Source organism: Cricetulus griseus (assembly GCF_003668045.3).
Source record: "Cricetulus griseus strain 17A/GY chromosome 1 unlocalized genomic scaffold, alternate assembly CriGri-PICRH-1.0 chr1_0, whole genome shotgun sequence".
Classification (NCBI taxonomy): domain Eukaryota; kingdom Metazoa; phylum Chordata; class Mammalia; order Rodentia; family Cricetidae; genus Cricetulus; species Cricetulus griseus.
Window position 1 is genome coordinate 116,496,233 of NW_023276806.1, and position 14,305 is coordinate 116,510,537.

Below are 14,305 nucleotides of genomic sequence, written 5' to 3' on the forward strand. Positions count from 1 at the left end.
TAAAACAACCAGATTGAAGTTGTAACACTGGGAATCTTTTTTATAGATGAAATGGTTTATTAGCCAAGACGTTATTGCAAATCTAGGATTTCCCTTGATCTGTAGCAGATGATTTAACCTTGGGATGTGTACCTGTCAGGAAAGAGCCAAGATACAGGACAAGAGGGAGAGGTGAAAAGTGAAACACCCACTCTATTACAAAGCTAGCAGGTCTTTGTTATGCAACAACTCAACACAGTGGAGGAGGGAACCTTGAGAAAGACTGTGCCTATGGTTTGACTTACTTAGAAACATTACTGTCTCGTACTTATGTGCAATGAAATGTGGTGGGTTTAGTTTCATGTTAAAGAAAGACAAGGATTACATTTGCCCAACAGAGGCAAATATAAATTAAAGAGCGCAAGCTCCATGCTTAAAGCTAAAATCCTATCACCTCAGTATGACAGAATGCTGGTTGCCTGGGGTGATACCAAAACCCACAATAGTGTCAAAATTATTTAATTTGGGAACCAAACTGTCCTGGACACAATTTCTCAGGATGCACAACTACTTCAAACATGCTATTTGCATGGGGGGAAAGCCTGAAAGGTTTCCACCTTTAAATTGTTTGAAAGCACTTGTCCAGCTCAAACAAGGATCTGAGTGTGATCCTCAGTAAAAATAAACAAGTAAAATAAATAAATATCAAGAGCAAACTCTTAAGGACAAGGTAGAACCCAAATCAAACATTGGGCTGGAGAGATGACTCAAAAGTTAAAAGTGCTTAGTGATCTTCCCAGGTTCAGTTCCCAGCACGCATATTGGGCCTTTCACAACCACCTAATTCCAGCTCCATGCAATCCAAAGCCCTCTTCTGGCCTCCACTGGCATCTGCACATATGTCTGTCTGTCTCTGTCTCTCTGTCTCTCTGTCTCTCTCTGTCTCTCTCTCTCTCTCTCACTCACTCACACACATACACACAAACATAAACACACAAATAAAAATAAAATATTCTTTTAAAGAAATTAAAATACTGGATGTGATTGTTGTTTTTTGTCAATATGACACAAACTTAGACATATCTGAGAAAATGCCTCTTCAAGAATAGCCCATAGGGAAGGGCCTAGGCCTGGCCCAGGATAATGTGGTAGACTTTGGAGAGCCCCTTTTGAGGGCCTTACCCTGCCTGGGGAGTGGAGGGGGGATGGCTAGGGGCAGGTGGGATGTTGGGGGGAGGGGAGGGAGAGGGAGAAGGGATTGACATCTGAAGCAAGCCTGTTCCTAATTTGAACTAATAAAATAAAATAAAAATTTTTTAAAAATTGGCCCATAGGTCCAAACCAAGCCCTCGGAATGTGGGTACCAACTAAGAGGCCAATACAGTCTATATGACCTCTAACAGTCGAGCCAGTCTTTAACCCTAGAGCACAAATAGACTTTGGGAGCCCATTCCCTATGGAGGGATACTATTGCAGCCCAGATACAGGAAGGAGGGCCTGGGCCCTCCCCCAAATGATGTGTCTCCCTGGGGAGGGGGTGGAGGGTAGGTTGGGGGGTTGGTCGGGAGCATGGGAGGATGGGAGGGCAAGGGAATGGGGAGATGGAAATGTAAATAAGAGTACTTCTAAAATAAAAAAATAAATAAAAATTAAATAAATAATAAAAATAAAAACAATGGCCCATAGGCAAACCTGTGGACCAGGCATTTTCTCAATTCTGATTAATAACGGGAGGACCACGCCCATTTTGGACCACCAGGGCAGGTGGTCCTGGAGTGTACAAGAAAGCAGGCTGAGCAAGCTATGAGCAAGCCATGAGCAAGCCAGTAAGCATTATTCCTCCATGGTCTCTGTATCAGCTCCTGACTCCAAGTTCCTGCCCTGTTTAATTCCCTCAGTAATGGACTATTAGCTGGAAATGTAAGGCAAAATAAACCCTTTCCTCCCCAAGTTCCTTTGGTCATGGAGTTTTAACACATCAATAGAAAATATAACTAAGACACTGGGAATCTTTTCTATAGATGAAACGGTTTATTAACAAAGACATTACTAAAAATCTAGGATTTCCCTTGGTCTGTAGCAGGTGATTTAACATCAGGATGTGTACCTAGCATGAAAGAGGTGAGATACAAGAAAAGAGGCAGAAGTGAGAGGTGGAAAGCTCGAAGGTAATCCGCATACTGGTAATCCGTCCCACCCAAGCAAATGCCGGAGCGGGATCACACAGCTGTCCAAAGCAGCTGCGCAGGCACCAGATGGCCTGGGGCAATTCCCACATCTACAGAATTCTACCTTTGCAAGACCTTTCTGCATGGATTTTTGTTTCCACCAAGGAAGAGCCTGGCCCCCAGCAAGCACAATGCGATGTGAGCTGTTGGCAGAGAGTAATTCCCTGCACTGTCAATAGAAGTAAATAAAGAGTTCTGCTGTGGGCTATTAGTCTATTTAATAAACTGCTTAAAATCAACATGCCCTGGACCACAAAACAAAACATATGCTCAATCCCTGTTCTTTCCTAAACGTCACAGGAGCCATAGCAGTGCTGAACCAAAAACTATTTCTACCCCCACCCCCAAGACAAGACCTTTTCTCTACCTCCAGGGAACACACTGGTGCTACACATGGCCAGGGTTTTATTCTTTTTAACTTTTGGGATTTATTTTTAGGTAAGGCTGTGGAATATTTCTTTATATTGAATGAATATGTGTCGCTATATGAATATATATGACTGGGTTAATAAAGAAGCTTACTGGGGTTAGGTTAGGCAAAAAGAGATCTCGAAGAAGAAAGGGAGAAGTCACAGATTCTCAAGACATGGAGAGAAGGAAATGAACTTGCTGTACTGAGAAAAAGTACGCAGGCACATGGCAGAGTGTAGATAAGAAATGTGGGTTAATTTAAAATGTAAGAGCTAGATAGTAACAAGCCTGAGCTATTGGCCAAGCGTTTATAATTAATAACAAGTTTCTGTGTGGTTATTTGAGAACTGGCTGGTGAGAAAGAAAAGTCTGCCTACTCAGGGCCTTGTTTAGGCCGGGTTGGCCTTGAGCTCACTTATATATCTTGAATGTATGATCACTCTGCCTCCACCTCCTTTGTTGTCAGAACATGGTCCAGCAATGGAGTCATGTGTTGAGAATTTTGAGTGCTTTCGAGAAAACTCCAAGAAAACATAACCTCATTTCCTCAAAACACGGAATTGTTCTTGGAATGTGCTTTCCTGTTCCTCCCAGGTGTAGCAGACAGGAGTGGATTTACTTCAGATTACTCATTATTGCTTACTGTTGTTTTTTAATTAAGTGTTTCAATGATTCTTTATATGCCTCTATGAAAAAACATGTTTTTGTCATATGTGGTCTGTCCTTGTGATTGTATACAGTTTGAACTCATAGGAACTTTACTCTTGTGATTTTGCTTAGCCCTCTGAGTATAAACTGTCTGATACTCTGAATAAAGGTAGCTATTGCATGAGACTTTAGTCTGCTCATTTATCGGCTCCATTCTCCCAGGTTGCACCTCCTATAGAACAATGACACTTAGTGATGGGATTACAGCCCTGCACCACCACACTCAGTCTATGCAAGGCTTCGTGCATGTTAGGCCAACACTCTACCAATTAAACACCCAAAACCCTTTAGGATGCTTTCTTCCATGCCACCAGGTCCTAATTTTACACTGCAGGGAAGTGTTTTCTAAGTCATCTAAGAGTCACAAACCCAAATGCCAGGAGCACTAAATAGGTCACAAGTCACTGGGATTGGAGTCAGCTGGGAATCATGTCTTTCCTCATAGTGGAGGGCTGTCAGTGGGCTCCAGCTGCCACTGAGGGGCTTGGGCTTGGATATTATGCATGAAGCAAGAAAACACACTCAGTCCAATGTGGTCCAAGTAAGGCCAGTCATACCTCAACCAGACAGAGCAGGGGTTCCCACCTGCCTGGCCAGCTGATAACAGCAACTGGATCTGATGCTGAAGAACAGATGGGGCTACAGGCAGCTGTTTGTGAGGTGAATAAACACTGTACCCTGGCCATCCCAAGAGCTACCTCTTCATCAGCGGTCAAGGACATCATGATAGTAGCAAAATTCAGTTTAACTTTTCCAGATACTACTCACCTGAAGAGTTTATATTTCCTCAAATAAGAAGATTCTAAAAGCACAATAATGGCCATAAACACATACAGATTTAACCATCAATAGGAAACTCCTGAAAGTATCCCAATTTCAGCCATCTGAAGGCAGTGGCTTGATGACCTGCCGGCAGTTGCACAGCCCTGCCGGACCAGGCTCCTTGTCTCCAGCAAACAAATCGGAGGCTGCCCCCACAGAGCTTGCCAAGGCCTAACACAGCCTAAACAACGTTCCAGAATAAAGAGATCAAAACACAATTTTGTTTTGTCAACCATCACTCCTTCAAAGTTTCATGGAAGAGAAAAGATTGGTGACTCCCTAGACAAACCTCCCCACCCAAACCCCCCTTCCCATGTGTCCCCAGTGAGGATTCCCCATGTCTTGGTGGATTTGCAGCCATTATCTTGCAATGTTGAGTAACAGGACAACCTGAGAAGGTGTACTCTCCCCTGTCCCACCCCCCTAGTCTCTCCAGGGCTCTCTAAGTCGAAACATCTGCTCCCTCCCTTCCCCCTTCCTAGCATACTTTCCTGACCCCATCTAGATACCTATGTGAATATACTCCTTCCATCCCCCACACACATCCCCCTTCTCTCCTTTGCCCACTTCCACCAGCAGCTGGCTCCATATGACCAAGTATGAACTCACTTTCCCCTCCTGCTCTTAAATTACCATATCAGTTAAGGACAGCTGACCTAACTGGGGAGCGCAGAGGTCAAACACTTGAGACCCAGCATGGAACAGGCCTGAGCACTAGAGTGCACAGGTGAATGGGGGTACTCTGAAGAGACAGTAGGGTGGAAAACAGATCTGAGTTTCACTCAGGACACTTGTGGCCATCAGTGTGAGGCATGCTGAATCCATCTACATAGACTGTGCACTACCAAGGGCACCCACCATTCGGAAGAAGCGGGCTGTAAGCAGTGCCCTCTGGGGCTAGTTAACAGTGAAGCCTGGAAGGAGATAACACCCCAGTGTGCACACAGAGACCCATCAAACCCATCCTTCACTTAGTCTACCTATTAGCAGCAAGCAGCCAACTGACTTTCCACCAGCAAGAACTTAAAAGAAACTCTTAATCCTAGGCTCTGAGGAGATGGCGAGAAACCCATGTGCTGTGGTTTAACAAAAGAGAACTTGTAGCAAGCATTGTGGAAACTGAAGCAGGAAGAGCAAGGGTTCAAGGCCAGCCTGGGAATCTGTTGTATAGCTCCTAATACTTTCTCCCAGTTGAAACATTCTCTCAAGAGATCATACACTCAGGAAGTTCAGGAAACTTACAAGACCCAGGAAGGTTCGAGACTTACAAGACCCTCCCTAAGGTGCATAAGCAATGAACCATCCGGAGGGAAAGGAAACTCTTCAGCAGAGCTGTCAGCAAATAGGACAGAGCTATAGGGATGCTGCCTTCTGAGTGATTGCCCATCCTGGGGTGGGCTGCCTTTGAGGAAGCCACACTCCTGTCAGTCATCTCTCATCCATGTTCCTCCCAGTACTCCCCAAGAAACTCGTTGGATTCCCAAACCAGACTTAGGTAAGCTATTATTGTGGCCCTACCTCCAGTGAGTACACACTATTCCTATCTCTGAAGAAAAAGTTATACAATGTGTACTGAGAGACTCCTTCAAGCAGGAAAAAAGGGCAACAGGGAGGGAGTGGGGTTGGAAGAGATGAAGAAATGGAAGGAGGGAGACAAGAGGACCTAGCAAGAACATCTGGAGCTTAAGACAAACACTGAGAGGCCCAAACTGGATAAGGGAGGGGGCAGTTTTTATGCTTCATGCCTCCAATCCCAGCTCTGCCTTAAGAAAATCATAAGTGAGGGCACAAATCACCATGTGTGACCCAAGTTAGTGGGAACTGATGCTATTTCCGTCCTGTTGTTTTTAGGAACACAGGGACAAAGCACCCACTCACAGCTACCCGGACAGCTCACTGAATTTCCAGCAGCCTTTTGCCAACACAGGAATCCCACATTGCTGACCCAAGTCCCACCCATTTATATGTCAACATGACACACAGCGACACATACCTTGTGCTCCTCCTTCATCACCTGCTCAATGAGCTCGGATTTCACAGGAGGCTTCGAGTACTGGCCAGAGAGGAGGCCATGCCCCAACTTAGTCCTAGCCAGGAGAGAGACAAACAATAAAGAGGCCACTGCTGTTTCCCACAGAGATGTGAAGGTCACCCATGAGTCCTTGTAGCGGGCTGCTCTAGATCCGGATTCCTCACAAACAGCTTGGTTTTTGCCTCTGCTTGATTCTGACTCCACTCTCAAAGTTTCCTCAGTACTTTATAACTTTATTAATCTCTTCTTACAAAGGTAATACACACCCATTCTAGAACACTTAAAAATACAGAAAATAAAGAAGAAAAAGGAATTGCCTTCAACTCAGCAGTAACCAATGCAAACACCCCACCCGAAACGTAAAGCACAGCGTTGGGCACTTACATCTGTGTGTTGAAGTCCTGCGTTGGATCTAACGGCGAGTAGTCAAATATCCTAGGGAGGTTTCCTACATACCTAAGAGACAACAGGACAGTCACCACAGAAACGGGACAACAGAAGCAAGCTGTCGCTCTGCAGACACCCACCCAAACAAAGTCTTTTCTGCGTTTCTGGCTCCACAGCATACTCATGAGCCATTCCCAAATCCATTGACAGGTTTTACCCTCCCCAGAGGCTCTGTGAAACAGCACCCTTCCCATGTGCCCATCTCCTCACCTGAGACACAAGCCTAAGATTTTGGAATTCTCCCAACAGCCCACCCATGCCATTCTGACACATCAGAAACCATGTCACCATAATAACCACCTCAAAAACAAATGGTATTCAGCAAATGGGGAGGTTAAGGCAAGACGGTTGCAAGTTCAAGGCCAACCTACTTGTGCTACACAGAAAGACCCTGTCCTGAAAAAAAAAAAAAAAAAAACAGGTAAGGTGACTAACAGCCTTCTTCAGCAAACATGAAGATCAGACTCCAAACTCTATGCCTGGCTTAGCTGTGGGCTTCCCTCTCTGTCCTTCCTTCGCTGAACCTTTTATGATTTTTGGTTTTGCCTGTGAATTTTGCCCTGTTATTTTATTGAAAGTTCCCATCCTCCATAATAGACCATTATGGCATAACATCAACAATATTCTGATTATGGGATTTTGCCATAAATCCTATATCCTTATGTTTTCTCACAATGATGCTCCTCCCCCAAGCCTGCCCATGCTTGTTGGTTAGAAATCTCTACTTCTCGTTGAAGTCATGGCCAAGTTCTTTATCATGTTTCCCATGGCCCATCTTATACCATCTTAGCAGGTGTTTATACATTTTCCTTTACTGTTATGAATTGGGCCAGTAATTTCAAAATGAAGGTAACAGCAATAACAACTACTCTAACTACCTTTCTTAAGATAAATCTCTCTTGATAAAATACTTCTGTGAGGCTGAGAAATTCTTCACTATATCCCATGACCCAGGGGTTGATATTGTCATTATCCCATGAGGGAGATAAGAACTTGAAGTGCAACTTTACTAGGTAGCATTTAAGCCACCCAGGCGTAGGCAATGGACACACACACACACACACACACACACACACACACACACACACACACACACACACACACACACACACGCCTGACTCCAAAGCTGAGTTCTGAAATTCTGCAGGCTGTCACTATTTGGCCTTAACCCTGACATCTAATATTAACACATAGTCACTCCCCCACTCCCACAGTTCATTTCCTAGTCACTCTCTCTGCTTTTTGTTTTTGTCTTGTTGTGAATTATTTGAAAGAGGGTATCACTCTACAGACTAGGCTGGCCTTTGTCTTCATGAAGTCTAACCTTGCCTACTTTTCTGATCTCATTTGTAAGCTCTCTCCCCTACCCATGATGCTCCGGCTTTTCACTGAGCACACCCATGCTTCAAGACCAGGCCATCTGCTGTTTCTTTCCCAGATGCTTGATAAGGCTTCCTCGGGTAGGTTGAAAGCTCCTTCCCAGGCTGGGCAAAAGGAAGAATGGCAGTTCAGCTTCCCTCTGACTGCTTAGCTTCTTAACCTCCATCACTAGCTGGAATCATACAGTTTACTTATATTCTTTGTTATTATCTGTGACTCCAGATTTCATACTAAAATGCAATCCGTGTGAAGACAGAGACTCTCAGCAGCACCTACAGTAAAAGAAGAGTTGTCTGACACAGGAAAGCATTGGTACCCATCTACTAACTTAATGGACTCATATGATCTGTAAACTGAAGGTCCCAGGAAAAAAAAGAAAAGCCATACCTGTGCAAAACACTCTACAAGAAAACGACTGAACTTGAAGATTACAGGGAGTTAAAATGTAGCAGACCAGAGCAAAATTATCTTAGGCTATTTTTAGTCCCTTTGAAAGTCGCTCATTGCCCACTCATGTAATGCATCTAACCTAATGTACTGTAACTGTTAAGGCCTTTAAAATGTTTAAAAATCTTTAAAAAGCTAAAGATGTCATCAGACAGTATCTGTAACTATGGCAGAGGCTCTCCTGCTTTGCTGCGACCTATCTACTTGTGGTTCTCAACAATGCATCCGGTAAATACTCCCATTTATGACCTTCTTCGTTCTGTAACTAATAAAATTTCATGTGACCAATCCACAGTGAGCATGTCTCTTGGGGCAACATGAATATGTGTTGTTAGCACATGCCACTCACATTTGACTTACGCACAAGCTAGCTCTATTCCTTTTGAGATGTAAGCTGTGCTTACACATTGAAACATCACATGGCTAACTTCAAAAAACGACTACCAATAACCAAACAGGAAATGCACTGCCAAGCCTCAATGCCTGTCCCCAAAGGACACATGTTGTTAAAGGATGGGTCCCCTGCCTGTGGCATTACTGAGAAGTGGTAGCACCTTTAAGAGGTGGGTCCTGGTGGGAAGAAGTTAGTCACTGGGAAAGTCCCTTCAGAGGAGGCAGTGGAACCTCTCCACACCACACAAAGCACCCCCAAAGTGAATGAATCTCCTCCAGCGCAAATTAGTACGACCATGTACCATGCCATCAAAGGCCCAAAGCAATGGGGCCGATTGGTCAAGAACAGAGACAATTTTAAATCTTGTATTCAATACCCAGGCATGAGTCAAACATTCATTAAAGAAAACAGGTACAAAGATAATTATTTGTCATACTTTACAATGTAGAAAAAAATTTCCTAGATAATAAAGCACTAAGAATGTTGAAATTTGAAAGAGCACAAGTGTCTTCTATTATAATTTAAAATAAATAATAACTATAGACCATGATCCAGAAGGGCATTTCACAAGCACGTCAAAAAGAAATCTTGGAGTATACATCATGTAAGACAAACTTACATTAGCCCATACCCAAGAGATGATAAAAGACAGAAACATGGGTAAGAATGTATAAAACTATGATGATACATGGCACGTGCCTCTGAAAAAGTTCTCCAAGCTAGAACTTCAAATTTTCTGCCACTCTTTCCATCCCTCCCACTCATCTGTTACCGTGTATGTATCTCCTCCAACTACCTTCTTCCTTTCCCCTTCATGGGATAGATCACCTTCATAACTACCTTCTTATGCTCATCTACCCAATCTTTGTGTGTTTGCTCAAGCCTGATGTAAGACTCCTGAGTTTACTTTTGAAGCACATACACCACAAACACACACACACACACACACACACACACACACACACATACAACATAGCTCATTCTTTACTGGACAGTGGAAAAGAACATGTGGGAAATTGACAATATATTTTCAAAGCCAGAAAACAGCAATGAATGGTTAAGTACTCAAATTCTGAGAGGAGAGGGGAGATTGTCTGACCTGATATACACTCAGTGAAGCACTATGTAACCACTAGGGCTTCAGCTCCATGTAGAAAAATACCACCTGGTGCTGCTCCCAGCATGCTCTCTGCTAGTCAGTGTATCTCAACATGAATGCCCTCTTCAGTACTTAACCCACCGCCGAAACCTACCCACTCGAGAATCCTGGGCTGCAAGGCTTCTTTTCCTAAGCACAACCCAATGCAGAAATTGCCCACAAACACGGCAATTATGTTGAGAAACACAGGGAAAGGAGCCACCTTCTGCCTGCAGAATTAGGAAGCACCTTAATTAGTGTGCCCAAAGAGTCTGCCTGAAGAGCCAAATTTTCCAACTCAGATAGATGATAGCTATCATGAAAACAATTAATTGGACACATGAAATGCCACATATAAGATGTGGTGATATCAAATCACTAAATAGTCTCTAGGAGTTTAATCAACTTACACCCTTTCCTTACTACAGACTCACACCTAAGCAGCCCAGGCCATCATCTTGGAACCACACTCCCAGTAACAAAAACTAATATCCTAAAATCCTCCACAAAATTCACCTCTGTAGAACAGATACTGACCACACAGGTCACTAGCTCTCTAGTGGCCCATCAACAGAAAGGATCTGGCAGGTGTCCTATGACGAGGGATGGCTGATATATTCTTGGCACACAGAGTATGGTCTAAGAGCCATGATGACTGACTGTGAGATGTCGCTCAATCTCTAAGCACTCTTCATCTCAGCTCATCCTGCAACACTGGATGACTACTCTCATGGGGCCTTGGGATGAGAAGTCACACTTCCAGTCTCCAAGGCAACAACAATGGACTCGCACAGAGAGACTGGCAGCACAGTGGTCCATCAGTAGTGGGGCACACTTACGCTCTCTGGAACTCTGGGATGCTAAAGATGGCCTGCATGACAGAACTGAGGTAGCAACTATTGCCCAGGTTCTTCAGGCCTGTGTACCCTGGTCCATACATCGGCTTCAGCTTAGTCCCCGATTCTTGGATCACTTCCCACTCACTGACTCTTGGCTTGATGTCATTGTCCCGGAGCCCATTCTCTGTCTGAGACATCATTAAAGAGAGAGAAAAGAAAAGGGCTTTAAATGGGAGTCACAATCAAAACTTATGTCTATGAATTAATTCTATGTAATGGTTATTTCTGCCATTTGCCTCTAATTACATGGAGAAAATGAATAATTATTTAAAAATATTAAGAGAGACAATGATGATTACATAAGAATGTAAATGTACTTAATGTCACAAGAAAGTATACTTTAAATTAGCTAAAAGGACATATATATATATATATATATTATATATATATAATATATATATATCCATAATGTTTTAAAACATGAAAAGGTTTTGGGTTTTGTTTTGTTTTTCAGGAAAGAAAAAGAACAAGAAGGAATGAGGCAGGAGGCATACAAAAAAAAAAAAAAAAGAGTCAACACATGAAAGAGGCAGCTTAAGCACTTCCAGAGCATGAGTCAAGTCCTGGGTCCCATCCCCAGCACTGCTGTGGAATATTATTTTAAGATGTGTTACATTCCTTTATGCTGTGGAATATTTATTTAGTGATGCAAAGCAGCTGTGTTCTTTTATGTCGCATTTGTTTAGCTCTGTGAAGCTGTCATACTTTGTCTGTCTAAAACACCTGATTGGTCCAATAAAGAACTGAATGGCCAATAGCAAAGGAGGAGAAAGGATAGGCGGGCTGGCAGGGAAAGAATAAATAGGAGAAGCAATCTGGGGAGAGAGGATGAAGTAGCAGGAAAAGGGGCCAGCCACCCAGCCGCACAGCCAGGCAGGGAATAAGAAGTAAGAAAAGATACACAGAAATAGAGAAAGGTATAAAAGCCAGAGGCAAAAGGTAGACAGGATAGTTTAAGTTAAGAAAAGCTGGCTAGAAAATAAGCCAAGCTAAGACTGGGCATTCATAAGAAAGAAAAGATTCTGTGTGTGTATTTATTTGGGAGCTGGGTTGCAGGTCCCCCAAAAGAACCAAAGAAAAAGTAAATAAAGCAACCAACCACACAGCACCACATAGCCTAGACATGGTGCACACTGGTAATCCCAAAACTCATGAGACAGGAAGATCCCAAGTTCATGGTCGTTTTCAAATACAAAGTGAGAGGCCACCTGAGGTCACCTGAGACTCACAAAAACTAAAAGCAGGCCAGGCGGTGGTGGTACATGCCTCCTAGCACTCGGGAGGCAGAGGCAGGCAGATCTCTGTGAGTTCAAGGCCAGCCTGGTCTCCAGAGTGAGTGCCAGGATAGGCTCCAAAGCTACACAGAGAAACCCTGTCTCAAAAAACCAAAATAAATAAATAAATAAATAAATAAATAAATTAAAATAAAAAAAACCTAAAAGCAAACAAACAAAACCTAGGTAGCAAGACAAGAGAACAATACAGGACTTTCTGTAAACGAAAAGGCAAGAAAGGGAGAGGGGAAGGTGAAATGAACAACTGGGGCTTTGGAGCACCTGAGAGAGGAAGGAAATGAAAGGGAGCACATAGACAGAGTGCTTGCCTGGGAGGGAGAGAATACAGCCCCACACTGAAACAGGCCTCACAGGCTAAACTACTCCATCATCGAGTTGAATGACATCAGGTTGAAACAAGCAGTGAAGCAAAGCTTCATTATTCTACCACTACCCAACAGCCCTCATCGCCTTTTGGAAATTAATTAAAGTAATGTAGGACACATATTATTTTAAAGCTCATCATCCCGTACTTTCTCCCTCTAGTGATAAAAAAGAGGGATTTATGCATCCACCCATCAAAGGAGACAAAATTTTTGCAAGTAAACCCCAAATAAACCAAAACTTGATAAACACCAAAATTCTAAGTTGGTAACCCAAATGAAATATAATAAACTAAATTCAACAAACTAATGCAACAATTAAAGCAAAATCTACAAAGATGCAGAATTAGTAGAAGTCTATATTAACTAAATGAAAGAACCCCCACACACACACCCATCACACAGTATAGAATTAGAGACAAAAGATTTCCTCACCCCGTTTGTATGAAGCATGTCGATCCCGAAGTGTGCTAAGTGTTTGGCCAAATGAGGATCCAAAACAGGTCCCTCTTCTTGAAAAGAATAAACATCTGGAGGGCAAAGAGAAAACAGCGCTAAGGTCTGTCCATGACATCCATGCAACACTAAGTATATGCTGACTGAGCCTACAGAGGAGCTGGGTGTACCAAAGATCAGCCCACAAAAAACAGACATAATAAATATACATATTTTATAAGCACAGAATTCTTTAGAAAGTCTCAAAGACTTAAGAAAAAATGGCTTTTCTAAAGCCAAGTGAGGGGAAAGAGCTGGAGGTAAGATAACTTCAAAGAGATAACTATGAACAACTAACTAACCTTTGGACTTTGTAACTAATACCCATGAAGGCATAATTCTAAGGTTGGGAAGCAGAGAGAAAAGGGGTGGTTAGAGAGTGACAGCCATCTGCCAGGGCAGAAGACCCATGGCATAGATGGAGTATACAGACCCTGAGGTGCAGCTGAAAGGTGAGATGTGGTCATACAGGCTTCTGTCTCTATCTTTGGGGGCTCTGTGCCTCTCCTTTCCCTTGGCCCCTCTCTCTTGCTGTAGTGTCTATGATTCACAGAGGTAGTGAGAGATGAAGTGAGAATGCAGACCCATGCAGCTTCCCAAGATGCACTCACCTATCAGTCCACATTAGAACTGAGAGGCAGGCATGCTCACTCTGTGACTCACACCAGAACTGAGGTGGGCAACATCCATCACCCATGACACCACTGAGAAAGTAGAGATGTACTCACTCAGAGCTTGTGCTCCGGGACTGAAGTGATATGCTCACTCTGAGGCCCACACTGGACCTGGAGAAATGGACACATGCTTACCCTAGGGTCTTACACATGTACTGAGGAGGCAAGTGACTGAAGTCTCAAATGCTATTCCCCTATGACTGGTGCTGGAGGGCGGTGATATTAATTCAAGATATTAGTATCCACAGGATAGCATAATGTTTTGGGTAAAGCCCTACCAAATGTATAGGGCCTGGACCAGGAGTCTGGCGCTCCTTGGAAATGAAGGGTCTGGGCCCCACCCCAGATTTGCCCAATCAAACTCTTATCACTGTTATCAATAAGACCCCAGAGACACAAAGTTTCAGAAGCTCTGTAGAGCCCTATCTGTCCTGAGAGAGCAATGCAAGGAGGGAGAAGAATGCCCATTTCCTGTGTCTCATGGAGAGCCTAATAAAGGATAAATGATTTGTCCTCACATCTCCCATGTGGCCCAGAACCCTGGTGTCTCACTCCTGTCCCATCCACTGCCTTCTATCTCAGTATATGCAAGCT

The 14,305-nt window shown here is 43.5% G+C and overlaps 1 protein-coding gene across 4 annotated transcripts in view; it reads right to left on the minus strand.

The window, feature by feature from the left end:
* The window catches only part of Usp13 (ubiquitin specific peptidase 13), a 109,606-nt gene that overhangs the window by 43,375 nt on the left and 51,926 nt on the right, over nt 1–14,305 (minus strand). For all 4 annotated transcript variants that reach the window (XM_035450764.1, XM_035450765.1, XM_027392004.2 and 1 more), the window contains 4 exons: nt 12,978–13,072; nt 10,826–11,013; nt 6,565–6,636; nt 6,142–6,235 (listed from right to left, as the gene is read on the minus strand). In XM_035450764.1, coding sequence (XP_035306655.1) covers nt 6,142–6,235; nt 6,565–6,636; nt 10,826–11,013; nt 12,978–13,072 — 449 coding nt within the window. The remainder of the gene's footprint in view (nt 1–6,141; nt 6,236–6,564; nt 6,637–10,825; nt 11,014–12,977; nt 13,073–14,305) is intronic.